This window comes from Convolutriloba macropyga, chromosome 7 (genome assembly GCF_964194025.1).
Source record: "Convolutriloba macropyga chromosome 7, txConMacr16.3, whole genome shotgun sequence".
Lineage (NCBI taxonomy): Eukaryota > Metazoa > Xenacoelomorpha > Acoela > Convolutidae > Convolutriloba > Convolutriloba macropyga.
In genome coordinates, this window is record NC_134474.1 from 15,998,340 (window position 1) to 16,013,892 (window position 15,553).

The 15,553-nt window shown below is 34.1% G+C and overlaps 1 protein-coding gene across 1 annotated transcript in view; it reads right to left on the minus strand.

Moving 5' to 3' along the window:
• The window catches only part of LOC142342957 (patched domain-containing protein 3-like), a 109,134-nt gene that overhangs the window by 68,529 nt on the left and 25,052 nt on the right, over positions 1-15,553 (minus strand). The window contains exon 7 of the mRNA XM_075394636.1: positions 14,086-14,268. Coding sequence (XP_075250751.1) covers positions 14,086-14,268 — 183 coding nt within the window. The remainder of the gene's footprint in view (positions 1-14,085; positions 14,269-15,553) is intronic.

Consider the following 15,553-nt stretch of genomic DNA (forward strand, 5'->3'; position numbering starts at 1 on the left):
AAATTGAACGAATTGGGAAAACTAAAGACAACCCGTGTCTTCAAAGAACATTCACCAGGGCACTCGAAACCGTTCATTATTGCGGCATCCTCCTCAGCGGCGGATTTTATGGTGTCAACGCCCACTCGGAGCACGGTAGCCACTATTGCAAATTCAACCCCGCTGCGCAATATCCGCAGACCAAAGGCTGAAGCCACGGTGAAAAAACTCAACGTAGAGAACACTTTCGCCAACTTTTGGCCAACTTCCCCCTCGCTGACTCCTCCCAACAACCAGTCACGAAAAAAACAACAATGGTCGACTTGATAGACACGTCGGACGAACCCCAACAAAGCCCAACAATCAGCATAAACCCGAACTGCTTATCCTTCGGACAAGACATCATCATACTCTCTTCTGACTCACAAGACTCGAGCCCCTCCTTTTACACCGCATCGGCTCACTCAGCGCCCACACGGACTTTCGACTCGAAGAAACACACCACCTGGACTGTTCATCCCCTCCCCAGACCCCGAACGGGAATCCCACGAACACGACTCAAGTGACAAAGCCTCAATTGTAGAAGCCTAGCAAACTCTGCTCAGCTTCAAACTCCCAGAGGGGGGAATGTGGTGAGCACCTGTCTCACACAGTAACCAAGCTTCCAAATGTATTACTATAAACTCTTATAAAATTCATTGTGTTATTATACCATATCTCTGTTAGTTGTAAATACGTATAGCGCATTGTTCATTTGTGTTACCTGGTTGCAACAGTTGTTACTCTCAAACTCCGATTGGAGCGCAATAGCCAAGACGCACATGTTGTCTAAAGTGAAAGAAAGAAAGTTATACCGAAGAGTAAAATCTTATTGCGCTAGTCTTTTACTGCCTTGACTACTGAGCATAGCATTCACCATAGACGAGATTTGGTGGACACAACAGAAAAATTAAGAAACAATGATGTTTAAACATAGCTCTACCAAAAATCGAAATTCTATGAATAATATAGAATTTATGTGAATATGAGTTTTTCTTAGACAAAAAACAAAAACTGTTAGCAAAAAAAAAGAAAATAATATACAGCGAACCGCAGGCGATTTGCGCTCAAACTAATGGGAGACAGGTATATTTAGTAGGAGGATGATTGTGGGGTTTGAGTGTTGAAAGGTGCAAATTGTCAAAACATTGCCTTTGAGACTTTGATTTTCTGTCCTGGGTAGCATTGGTGATTTCTACACTTTGAGACTGTAAGTGCGCTAGGAGGGCTGCTCAATAAATTAATGTCTTGAAGGTTTCACCTCGTTATGCAATATTTCACAACAAGAAGCCAAACGTATCAGGCGCAAAATCAGGTACCACAAACTAAAATAACTGCTACAAAATTGTTTGAGGGAGCAATAAGAAACATTTACAACCACCATAAAACACAGTAATTTGGCGCAATAGTTAAATGAGTTTTAAGCTCTTACGAAAGTTAAGCACTTACGAACTGTAATACAAATAATATTTAAGAAATACGCTGAAAAGCGCTGAAATTGTGTTTGAAACGCAATTAAATTATGTTTAGACAAAATTGATAACGGGGTATTGATTATGTGTGGTTTGAGAAAAGCGACGCCTAGAACAAGTGAAGAGCCAGTTTCGATGGTTTCTCTTCTGTTTAGAGCTTCCGTGACCGCTTTTCTCTTAATGCGAACAGAATATTAACATTTTTTTAGTCGATTTTACTATTATACCCTCCATTGTGTCATTTGAAAGACGATTGTTCAATTTTGAAATGCATGTTTCAGAACGTCAGTTGCCAGCAAGATATGCAAACGTTATGCTTGAGGGGAAACTAGGGTTCTTCGAAAGAGTCAAGGCACCAAACTTATGAAATGATGAATTATTTACAAAAATATGGTGTGAAACACCTCAATGAATATCTTGATACAATAAAAGTTGTAGCTGGTTCATAACGGAACACTAATTGGAAAAAAACTGCCAAAATATTTGCATTTTACTGGAATGAGAATATCGAAAATTCCAGAGTGATAATTTTAAACCAAATGTGGTCTTGTAAATCAAATAACTTTTCCCACTAAATTATGATAGTATTTTTAATAAGATACCCTCGGTCAGCCTTCCAGGTCCCTTCAGGGTCTCCTAAGGTTCCATTAGCTGCAATCGTGAAATGATAAAAAAAATGAAAAATGCTAAAATTTGCAAAGGTTTCCCCATAGTTCCACGCTGAACTATTGAAATCAGTTCAGAGAGTAGAGATTTCTTGCGTTTGACGATCACGGTTGATCAGGAGGCCAAATTAAGAGGCTCGATAGCAGAGAGGTTTTGATTCGAGTATTAACACGCATTATGTAAACCGGTTTGGGATGTGAATGGGAGTCAGAAAAATATTTTCTATGATCTGCGCGAGATAAAATTATATAAGGAATATGCTGATTGTATTGAACTTTTAGTTTTCGGCGCTGAATATGCTGAATAAATGTTTTTTCGGCAATTTTTATCTCATTTCGTACAAAATTTCAGCACACCTTTTAGCACATCTTTGACATAACTAACAGTTTGAGTTCATTCATTACATAATTTCAGCATAATTCTCACAAAAAAGGGGATCACATTTTTCGATACATTCCGTACATTAATTCAAAACTTCAAACTTTCAGCACAATTCGGGATCACATTTTTCGATACATTCCGTACATTAATTCAAAACTTCAAACTTTCAGCACAATTCGGGATCACATTTTTCGATACATTCCGTACATTAATTCAAAACTTCAAACTTTCAGCACAATTCTTCCGTAATTTCAGCACTTTGAAAAAATAATGAATTACAGTGCATTCAGCACAGTTGTAACATAATTTTAGCATTTCAGTAAAAATAAAGACCTCCAGTATTTTCAGCAAGCACATTCTGTATGTAAAATCTTAACGCTCAATTTGATTGCTCACTATTGAACATAACGTAGGAATGCATGTACTGTTCTTCATCTTTTGCAATTCTGAAGAAACACTAGTCAGTAAAAGATTCCGTTATTCTTTTTAAATGAAAGTGTTTTTTTTAAAAAGAAGAAGAACTAGAATGCTCCACACTTTCATCATGGCTAACGGAAAGAAGACAATTACACTTAGACAATTACGGTGGACTGCTCTGATTCAATGTTGTTTAGTCTTAATCCTGTGCTACTTCTGTATGTACAGAAGCACAAACAACTAAAAAGATTTCCGAATTTGCAAAAAAAGTAACGCTTGTGAAGAAGACTTTGCTCGACCGATAGAAAAAAACAAGCACGACAGCCGCTAAAAAATATTTTAAGAAGAAAAAATCCCACTTTATTATCCGCTTAATGTATTGATATGTGCTGGAATTATGTAAGAAATGTGTCGAAAAACAGCACTTTAAGCGGAAAAATAATTACAATTTTTCAACTGAGAAATTGGCTGTCAGCGCATCTCAGACATAATTTTCAGTAAAATCTTAAACAGGGCAAGAGCCACAAAACCAAAACAATGTAAAATTTCTTCTGCCATTTTATAAAATTTACAGACTGGTCATCAGTCTAACCTCACATATAATATATAATGGATTTGTTTGATGTCAGTTAAAAGCGGATCTAGTTTTTGATAGGTTATAAGTTTTCATGGTTTTCGAAAGTCATCGATTGTTTCACCATGAAAACAAAATAAAGCTGACTTTCCTATTTTATATGGATGTTTGTTTGAAAGACTACGTACGTAAAACAATATACAAGAGAGAAACAACTTAGATTTGTAACTAGTTTTACAGAGATTGCTATTTTTCTGAAAACAAAGTTTGCAGCAAAACTCAGCTTAAATTAAAAACTTACTGAAAAACATTTTTAAGTTGAAGATTAGTAATAAGTACATCAGTCATTTTACGTAGTTTTGTAGTTCATTTAAAATACTTTAAGAAACGCTTTTATCAACTGACAAAAGGCGGTTGTATAAGATCACATAAGTACGCACAAGAAAAAATAGCATCAAATGCTCCTAAGCATGACATTATTTCAAGGCCGCTTGTTTGGACAGAAATTAAGTTTCGTGTATATTAAATAATTTTGAGTATGCTACCCAATCACCTTCCGATTCTAGTAAATTGTTTTTGTGTTTTTCATATTATAAAGCGTGCGACATTTGGATGTGATGAATGACACCAGAAGTGGTGATACAGTTCTGTACAATCCGCCACAGACTGTTCACATTCCTAAAAAAAACTTTCATTCCGATCGATTCAATGCCTAATCAGCAAAAATATGAGCGCTTCTTTTTAAAAATTACAGCGGGAAAAATATCTATTTTTGCCTCAAAAATCATCCTATTGGTTTTGATGAGTAACTTGATTGATACTTCGTTTAATTCCAATCTCAATTTTTAAGCCAGATCGAACTTGGAGAATTGAATTCAGAATGTTTTTCCAGTGAAAGTAAAAAGTTTTTCCTATCTACGAATAACTATAGCTGAGTAACAGGTCTAATTAACACAGCATTAAAAACCACTTTCGTAGTGTTTGTGAAGTTGCCTTGTGAAAGGAAAAAAACTCGCTTTAGAAAAAAATTTCATTGAATTCCTAAGCACTTCAATTCACGAGTGTAACCCTCGAATGCTTCTCCTTTGGTTAAAAAACAAATTGTATACGTAGCATTCTTTTTCTAAGAGATTCTTATATTCCGATGATAAATAATTACTAAAGTTGAGCTGAATAGTAGCGCCAAACAATGAGAAAGATTCAGCCTCAAGCGCAACACTGGTAACAACCGGAGATGGGCATGAATGTTTCCAAAGCTAATTCAATTTAAGTTCTTGTTAACACAAAAACAAAACGCAGTATACAATTAGGTAACTAAATTGACTAAAAAAATGGCACGAGAATTTTTAAATTCTCTTAATCAACTTGTATCTTTTAAAAATGTATATCTTCAATTTTTCATAAAATTTGCCTCACAGCTTTTAAAAAAGATTGTAGTGAGTGCTTGATTTTATTGATTATACGGGTAAACATTTAATATTTTTGTTTCAGACTAATTTCTTAGAGCGCATTATTTTCTATATTCACTTCCAGAACGGTAGGCAGACATGGGCAAGTCGTTTCACATTTGCAAAACTCAGTTCTCCATATGTCCATATGCTAAAAGAGAATAACTAAAACCCAAATATATTTTTGATCATATATTTCCATATTTCCAACCAAAATTTGTTACTTGATTACATTTATATAATTTATATTTCCAATCTTAACAAAAGTATAAAAATACGCTCAGAGCTTGAAAAACTTCGCTCAGTTAATTGAATATCAGCAAAGCAAGAATATGAGAACCGCGATGCTTGTTCTTTTTGCGGCAGTTTGTACAGAAGTAATTTCAGGAGGAAAAAGAAGCTCAGCAACGGATTTCATAACGAAAGACATTGAGGCCAAGAAAAAAGGAAACGTGAAGAAAATTCTGAAGGCAACTTGTACGTATTTAACCATTTTACATTAATCACTCGTGCCCGAATTGGAATACGTAACAATTTTGTTGGCACAAGTATTTTCCTGGACAAAAATTGATTTTTTTTACTTCTGCTTTAACTATGCTCGGTTGTTCCTCTCAATACACAGTTTTTGCTTGAGATAGTTGTAACACAGCCAAGATCCGCACATTTTCCACAAACGCACATCACTATTTATTCCTTGACCAAAACTTGATATGGGATCAATTCCCAAGAAGTATCTGCACTGTGGCTGACTATTAGAAAAGATATAAAAATGTGGATGAAGTATCAAGAAAAAATAATTTTGCTCGAATTTTTGGGGTCTCTAATAGAAGCTGCTGACTCGATTATTCTTTTATTAACATATTCATTATTCGTTTGTATTTTCAATCAATTTCTTTCGAAACTCTTCGATGACTCAGGTTGCACATCGGAAACACATTTTCTAAAGAGGACGGCTAGAAAGGTATCATACACAATCACAAGGATGCTCGTTAATGTGTGTTGGCACATGATGTTCCGACCCGAGCTCATCTACATTTTTGAATTAATTGTCAACCAACTGACATGATAATCAAAAACAGATGTTTGAGTTTTAAAAAATCGTTACACAACCAAACTACTAATTGAATTACATAACTTAAACAACGTAAAATGACTATGAGAAAAAAAAACAAACAACAAAACCTGCAAAAACAAAAATTTCACGAAAAAACTCAATATCTATATTGAAAAGCACCTAGTAAAAACTTTAAAATTCAATCGGATGAAACCTTAATCACACAAATTTCATTTGCCAAATAAACAGGCAATTGGAATTTTCTTTAATGAGAGTAGGTATCAAGTCGCCAAAAAGAAAAAATAAAGAGGCGAAATTCAAAAAACAATCAGCATTTTTTAAACCTAATAATTTCAAAAAATCCTTTCAAAAATCATTAGCTTCTGACGGAATAGTTCTCGATAAATTTACTAAAGAGTCATAATCAATACGACCTGTCTTTGGTTCGACTAAGCCATTGAAACGGACTAAGGATTCACAAAATAATACAAACAATTTGCGAAAAGACAAAATAATGAAAACATTAAAATCATTAGCTATTATCTGAATATTATGTATTTTTGTTTCAAGTGTACAATAATTCAATTACTACACTTGAAACACAGTGTACATAATTCAATTACTACACTTTACTAATTCAATTAAAATTATAATGAAGGATTAAACGATTTCATTTGGGCCATATTTGGATATCATTGCGATCTGTTATTACACAATTGTGCTAAAAAAAGAGAAAAAGAAACACAAATAATGATCACTCACAAAATTTTATGGAAACACAGACTGTTCATCAAATAAAACCTCAGTAACAACATGATATCAATAGACAAGTTAAGTTTTGAATTACAAGGAAATGGATGATACTTCTCAATGATGTTACAAGTTGCAAGTTGACAAAAAGAACAAAAAAACTGAAAAAACAATTTTGAAAACAATCAACATCACAATTTAAGACTTCAAATTTCAAGACTACTCGCTCTAAACTGACTAGTTTTAGTATCATCATTCATTCAATCCCCAATTAGAAGCTAATGGGACTGGTCACCATTTGACGGCTATATAAAGCATGAATAAAACAGGCAAAAACAAAAAAAGAAAAAAAATTGAGCAAGAGAGTTGTCAAAGCAATTGAAAAAAGAAATTTTCACAAAGAAATTTTTAATTTCTTATAATTTCTTGGGAGCATTTGAATTCTTTTTTTCCAACAATGTGACCTCAAAAAACTAACAAGTAAGAACAAATATATTGAAACGACGAAATTTTTTAGAAAACTCGTAGTATCAACGCTATTAAAATAAATAGCTTTCAAAGGAAAACAATAAATACGATAAGTTATCCCCCGAGTGAAAAATAAAAATGATTGTTAGTCATAACTCATCAAAAGACATCGCAACAATTCTTATGACTGTGAAAAAACAACAAAAACAGGCAAAAACCAAAAAACTCAGCAGAAACGTGCGAGAAGAAAGTGTCGAAATCATCAAAGTCTCTGCTCCATTGAACGTCTCCTTAAAAACAGTGAAAACTAAGAGTTTTGGAATAATTTTGAAAGAAACCAAAATTACGAAAAATTATCCAAAAATAATAAAATTAAATGAAAACATGGCGTTGAAGTCAAAAAAGCCAATAGTTCGAAGATAAAACCGCTAACCACGTTCGTTTTAAATGCAGTAGAAAAAAATGGGCCCTGATTTTCTGAGATTGACATAGAGTTTTAGAGAATTTTAACATTAGTTATTGCTCAAAAAAAATTTGAAATATTATTTTCAAAGTCTTAACAGCCATTAAAATCAATAGCATTCAACGGAAGTCAAAAAATACGCTAATTTAGGCCTCGATAAGGAAACAGGGTGGTTTATCATTCTTAGATTAATGATAAGACACCACAATAAGTCTTATGTCTATGAAAACAACGACAAATACAAGCAAAAATCAAAAAAATTCATCAGAAAAAAGCGGTAAAAAATTGTCGAAGCCATTTAAATCATTGACTTTTCTCTGAAAACTTTATCTATAGTCCGTTGGACGTCTCTTCTAACACAATGAGAACTATTCATGCTAGGATAATTTTATAAGATTTCAAAGGGAACCAAAATTATAAAACAAATATCAAAAACTTCTTTGAAAAATTATTAAAAAAATCGTCGCCTCTAAGTCTTAAAACCAATAGTTAGAAGATAAAACGGCTAACCAGATTAATTATGTTTGCAGTAAAAAAGGTGAGGGTCCTGTTTTTACTGAGACTAACTCACAGTTCACGAAAATAAGTTTAAGATCGGTTAATGTTAAAAAAAATTCGAAAATTTTTTTTAAGTCTTAAGAGCCATTAGCTGTCCCATCAACGCACTATTTAGGTTCTCTTAGTGCACATTAGGAACCCTATTGCAATTTTATCTAGCAACTCTATGCCATAGGACTCTAAAAATGTAGTTAAATCTCAAAAATTATATCATAATTTCATTTATAATTTCGAAAACTCACAGTCGAATCCAAAAAAAAACATGAGCGATTCTAGAGGCAAACATCTTATCATTGCTTGAAGAAAGTGCATTATTGATCCCGAAATGTTGTTGAAAAATGTTGTTGAAAAAGTTAGATGGCTGAAAAGCCCCAAATTCTAGACCCGAGTAATTAAAACCTCTTTCAGCGCTATTCTTAGAAAATACGCATTTTTTTTGCTTCTTGTTGTTTAATTATGAGCACTTTATCGGTAAATATTATTAAGGCAGGGGCGATTAGTACCTTAATCTAGCCTCCATGAAGAAAGTATAGATCGTACTATGTTTTTTTAATATCATAACGACGCTTAATACATATGTAGGCGTCATATTGATAAGAATGATACAAATATCTACAATCGACTAAAAACTTCGCCATTTGTTGAGTGTTAGCCATTTGTTTCAAAATACGAAATTCCATATCTGTGATGGGACAGTTTAAATGGAATAAACACGAAAAAAAATTTCATGTGAAGCAATTTAGCAAAAAAAAACGGGTAATTATTTTATGTTTTAGCAGCTCGCGAAATGTTACCGACGATTCCCAGCTTGGCATACATAAAAAGAGGGGACCTCGAGGCAGTCACCAAAAAATAAAAATCTGATAAATACCTAATAACTTTTATTAAAGCTAGCTCCGATTAGTCGAATTTGGGTTGCGCACAGGGGGTACCAGACCATTCAAAAAAATTGGCTCTGATCAGAGCAACTTAAGTCGCCGACAGGGTTGCGAGAACTACTCGTACGGTTGGTGATAGATTCACTTGGGTCGCACACGGTGTAACCAAAGAAAAACTGAAGCTGCAGTGACAATGATATAATGTACGCTTTGATATAATAAGCCATTGATATAATGACAAACGAGACGTTTTAATTCATCATCTCAGTTTAACAAAGAAAATGCTAGTGGATATCAAACAAAAACGTTCAATTCAACAAAAAAAATTCTTCTTTCTTATCCAAACCTCATCAGCAGACTATCCAGACTGCTTTGATCATTCTGTCCGGACACTTGAAGGGTCGCTGACCAGAAACCAGACCAATCAGACAGTTAGTACTGCACTGAACAGGTCGTGCAAACTCTGGCCTGGGCTCTAATCAGACTTTATACCGACCGTCGAATGTCTTCCATACTCTGACTAAAGTGGGCCTGATCAGAAGCAATTTCATTTTGGCCGGTCTAGTATCTCCTGTATTTGGATAGTTCGCCTCAAATTGGGGAGCATTGGAGCATTATTGTATTGTTGGCATGGGATCTTAAACTGACGTCAGAAATAAATTTTACGTTGATATTATCGTTGAGTTTTTTGCTCATCAAGTTTTTTAGTTACAACGTTTATCTTCGAATTCTAAATAGGAATTTTGTTTTCAGATCTTTCTGTAATCTGATGAAATTTTTTTGACGAAATAATAACGGATGAATAAAAGTTTTGCTTCATATCGATTGCGAGAAGCCTCTTTACAAAAACTCATCAACAATTAAAAAATAACAAACCTCATTTCAAATTTAAACACTACCGTTGATTGTGAATTATTTTTATCATGCGTTTAAATGAACGCATTTTTTGAGATCTTATACTACTGCGGAAAACACATATTATGCCAAAATTGCCACTGTTCTTTTTGGTAAATGCTATGAACATACCACTTAAACAGATCAGAACGAATGCCTAATTGACAATACCTTTTAAAATCCAAAATATTTTCAGGATTATAGTTTTAAAGACAGAAGAAGCCGGTTTTGTTCCTTTTTCCACCAGTAGTGAATCCCTCGAATCTATCAGGTCTCATTCAGTGATCTACCAGAGGCTAAGAGATGCCAGGACTTCGGTGGGTATAAAACCCAAAACTTGGGACATCTCTGGGCAGAGAGGACAAAACTTGGGTTCCTTCGAGAAAAATAAAGTTTGATATCATATGGACAGGATGTTTTTTTCCTGAGTGTGACTCTTGGGCTATTTCTACACTCGGATGCCAATTTTAAGCCACAAAAATAATTTGGCCTGACAATTCTTGGATTTTACTACCAAGTCTAAGGTTTCCCTGCAAAATCTTATATTTATCCTCTTCAATTTCCATGATTTGACATATATTGTCTTCCTAGTCTGAACCTTCACCTAATTCGTACTAGTAATTGACGGCTTTTGAGTTGGCTTTCAATTGATCGCTACTATCCGGCGATGATCACGTTTGGTTTTCACTAAATTTTCGTCATCCCATTCTCTCACAATTGATCATTTTTGCAGTTGATGTAAGAAAAAAACCAAGATTTTTTTCCCCAAAAAGACCCCTGAAACTCCTGGGCTGCGAAAATTGTTTTTGTGATTGCTTCTAGATGTTGTTTAATGTATAGGTATTAAGTTTGGTTTGGTTATAGTTTTTTTGGCTGCTGCATCTATTTTTCTTCAGCATTGAGTACTATCTAAGGGCTTCAAAGGGGACGATACTTTATTAAAATCTTCGGATTATTTTTGATAGCGTTCATAATCATAATTGGTTGAAACTTGTTTTCTCTTTGTACTCAAAGTTGAAGTGCCAATTACTTAGCAAAACATAACAAAGTGCCCGTTAACTTGTAGAAAAGCACCGCTCCAAACCCCTGTCCACAGAAAATCTAGTGTTGGATCCTTTCTGCCAAGCGACATCCCAAGTTGTGCGTCTAGCCTACAAAGCGATCACCAAGTTTGGTTCTACGCTTTATAAAAGACTCAAGAGTTTGACCTTCTCAGGGATGAGACACTCAACATATTAGACTTCTCTGGGCGGAAAACCGCAAGCCTTGATTCTTCTTTTCGAATTTATACTTTAGAAATTGGCCCTGGAGTGTTGTCTCAGCAGACTTCCAATTAAATTTCAACATTCCAAGATAAAAAGACAGTTTAAGTTGCAAGAGAAAAATTTTCTGGTATTTTATAAAGACTGGTTATTGATCAAATTAAGTTTTGTAAAATAGATTTCTTTTCAGCTGAGGTGCATCTTTAAGACAGCAGCCAGTTTTCATTTAAGCTTCTCGGGCCATTAAATTGAGCTCACCATCTCTTCACAGTCACCATACGCTCTTTTAAAATCTAATTCGAACAACCAATAGTATCTTCATCCGCTCTATATAAACACTGTGCTGCTAATCTTTTATTTTTTATGCGTGCAGCTATATGAAACTACAGTGCACAAAGTTGAACACAAAATAGCACACAGAAAAAATTATCTTTACAAAAGTAACATGGAATATTCTGTGCAAAAAATATGAAAAACTGCTGAAAAGATACATCTAGTTCTTTAAAGTACAATTTTCTATTTCCAGTTCTATACTAATTTTCAATGCGGATTCACATTGGAGCACTAACGCAGATTTATTAACCGTTTTTATTGGGGCACAAAAATGATCAGCATCCTACCCAGGTCCAGAAGATCACTTGAACCAGTTTCAAAAGTCAGATTGGAGAAAATATTTTTATTTTATTTCAAAATTTTTAGACTTTTTTATTGAGTGTTTCAAAATTACAAATCAGATTACATTTCCACAATTTGTCTCTGTAATTCCTTATTTTTTTTTGTCATAAATTGGTTAAAAACTCAATTTTTAAAAACCACTTTGCAGCAACAAGCATAGTTTGATCCTGATATTGTTCTTTACAGAATTTTCAAAAATCTTTTTATGGTGTATGCAAAAAAAACAATTTATTTAATTGGACCACGTCGTTATCTATTTTCCCTGACTTTTTTTGTTCCAGATTTCTATTCGTAAGTGCCATTTTCTTGAAAAAGCTTATCACCTATCAGTCGCTCCTTTTGATTGGCACTTATATTGTTGCGAAAAGAAGAGCAGTTCAAGCGCGTTCTCCCGTCTCATATTTAATGAAAACTTCAGCAGCAGCCGGAGTTCAAATAAGCATCTGTGACCATTAAATTAAGCTCGCCGTCTCTTCACAGACGACTTACGTTCTTTTCAAATCTAATTGGAAACACCAATAGTCTCTTTATCAGCTTTTTATAAACATTAGGGTGCTAATCTATTGGGTTTCATGCACGCAGCTATATGAAAATACAGTTGACAAAGTTGAACACCAAACAGAATTTAGAAAAAAATTTCTCTTTACAAAAAAAACAATAAATATCCTGTTCGAAAATTATATAAATCTGCAGAAAAGCTAAATCTAGTTCTTTAAAATACAACTTCATAGTTCCAGTTTCACACTATTTTTTAATGCTGATTCATATTGGAGCACTAACGCAGATTTATGAATTATGTTTAATGGGGCTCAAAAGTTATCAGCATCATACCCAGGTCCAAGTGATCACTTGAAACACTTTCATTAGTCGGATTGGGGAAAATATAAATCTTAATTGTTACAAAAATTCTAGATTTTGAATATTGATTGTTTCAGAAATTATAAATCAGACTGCTTTTTCCAACTTTGTTTCTCTAAATCCCAATTTTTCTGATCCTAACTTTGGCTAAAAACTCAAACTTTAGAAACCACTTTGCAACAACGAGCATAGTGTGGTCCTCATAATTTTCTCAAAAGAATCTTTCAAAAGCTTCCAATTGTATATGTAGTGGAAACAATTCAAATAATTGGACCACCTCGCTATTTTTTCCCTGAAGTTTCTTTTTTCCAAATTTCTATCGGTATGTTCCATTTCCTCGAAAAAATCTAATCAGTTATCGGTAGCTCCTTTTGAATTGGCACTTATTTTGATGGAACGGTAGAAAGGTTCGGGCGCGCTCTCTCTTCTCATGTTTTCCCAAATTTTTACGAATGAGTTTTTGAGCTTTGAGGGCTCTTTTATATGACAAGCGGTTTTTCAAACAAACACTGAACAGGTGAATATTTAATGAAAATTTAAGCAGTAGTGAGAGTTCAAATAAGCATCTGTGGGCATCAAAATTAAGCTCGCCGTCTCTTCACAGTCAACATACGTTCTTTTCAAATCCAATTGGAACAACCAATAGTATTTTCATCCACTTTTTATAAACATTGTGGTGCTAATCTATTACGTTTTATACGTGCAGCTATATGAAACTACAATGCACAAAGTTGAACATCAAACAGCACACAGAAAAAACTTTCTCTTTACAAAAATAACAAGGAATATTCTGTTCAAAAATTATGTAATCCTGCTGAAAAGATGCATCTAGCTCTTTAAAATACAACTTCCTAGTTCCAATTTCATACTATTTTTTAATGCGTATTCGAATTGGAGCACTAACGCAGATTTAACTATTTTTAATGGGGCATAAAATTGATCAGCAGCCTACCCAGGTCGAGGTGATCACTTGACGCACTTTCAACAGTCAGAGTGGAGAAAGTATAAGTTTTAATTGTTACAAAATTTTCAGACTTTTTTATTGATTGTTTCAGAAATTACAAATCAGACGACTTTTCCCCACTTTGTCTCTGTGATTCTTAATTTTTCTGGTCATAATCAATTGTGCTCGCTCGCTAATATGCGGATTAAAGAAAGTTAATCGTGTGATAACGGAGCGACATTCATTATTTCCATTCACTATTACTCGAAACTGTACATAAAGATAACGCCTTAATTGAATTCTGACCTGTTTGTTGTCATTGAATATGACATCCTTCTGTAGCCATGTCAAGTAGCTGAATTGAGGTACAGCCGGTACCACAAAATTCAGCATCCTCTCAAGCTCAGAGTTGAATGCCTCCTCGTTATTGGTCCGAATCGATTGATTCGACAATTGCATGTATTGCATGAAGATGCTTAACCAATTAGTCTAAAATTGAGGTAAATAGAACCGTTTCAGAACAAAACGTATTAAAATTATCATGTGAGATAGAGTAAAAAGGAGACCACTGATAAAAATGAGATTTTAAAAATTAAATTGTGAAACTAATTTACGGTCCTTTTGAAAATTAGATTTTCATTACATGTTTCTGATGGGTTTCAGAAGATTATCTTCAAATTTTACTGTGTTTTCTCTTTTACTTTTATGACACCCGTGCTTAGTAGGAGCACAATGTTTGCAAACCCCAGCAAATTAAGTAATAAATGTTTTTTCAACCTATTAAAGGTAGTGATGAGCAAAAGAGCATCTTTCGAAAGCAATAGCGTTCTTATTCGTAAACAAATTTGAATTTTTAAAATTGCTTACGCAAAACCATGACTAAATTTGCGTTCAAAACCGAGATCTCTTTTACTTTCTGACAAAAATAATTCTGATATTCAAACTTATTAACAGAAAAAACAATTAACAAAAACGACAAGCAAATTGTTTTCCTGACTAACAAAATAACTGTCTTAGAATCCCGAGTGAATCAATGGGAGCGGAATAGTTCCAAAGAAACAAATATAGAAAATAACCCCTTTGAGGCCCTATAACTCTTAACATATTGGACCAACTTCGACTTTTTGATAAATGTCCATTTAATTCAATCACAGCCAATTAAAGATTGTCATCCCTCGGTAAGTAAAAGGCTAGTACCTCACCTTCGGTAATTCTCAAGCTGACTTATTACAACGACAAAACTGTGTTATATAACCTTCGACTAATTTTTGCCAACTTCAAAAACCCGCTGAATGAGAACATTTTTTTCGGGCATTAAAGAGCTCGTCCCGCAGCAGGACATTCAGAGGCGTGTTAGTGAAATGGTTTCGGTATCAATAAACTCCTATTGCAGAGTAAAATTTCCCTAAAAAATGATAATGTGAGTTTCCAAAAACCTGTTGACAGTATCAAAGCTGCTTTCCGTGTATAACAAAGAACGCCGCCAACCCAACAACTTCAAAATTAGTCCGATGCAAAAATCATCGACGTAATAAACGAACCGGAAATGTAATCGAAGTAGATAACACTGAAGATTCCAGCTCGACTATATCTGTGATCAATTCAAAACCCTGGAAACGAAACCACCTGAGATTCTGTTATGCGAGACCTGTATCACTGCCAACGTTCGTTTAGATAATTAATCCACTTAAAGGAACTAAAAAATGACAGTGAACACGACAAACAACAAAAAACAGGAATAATTATTTTTGCAATAATCAATACAATTCAATAT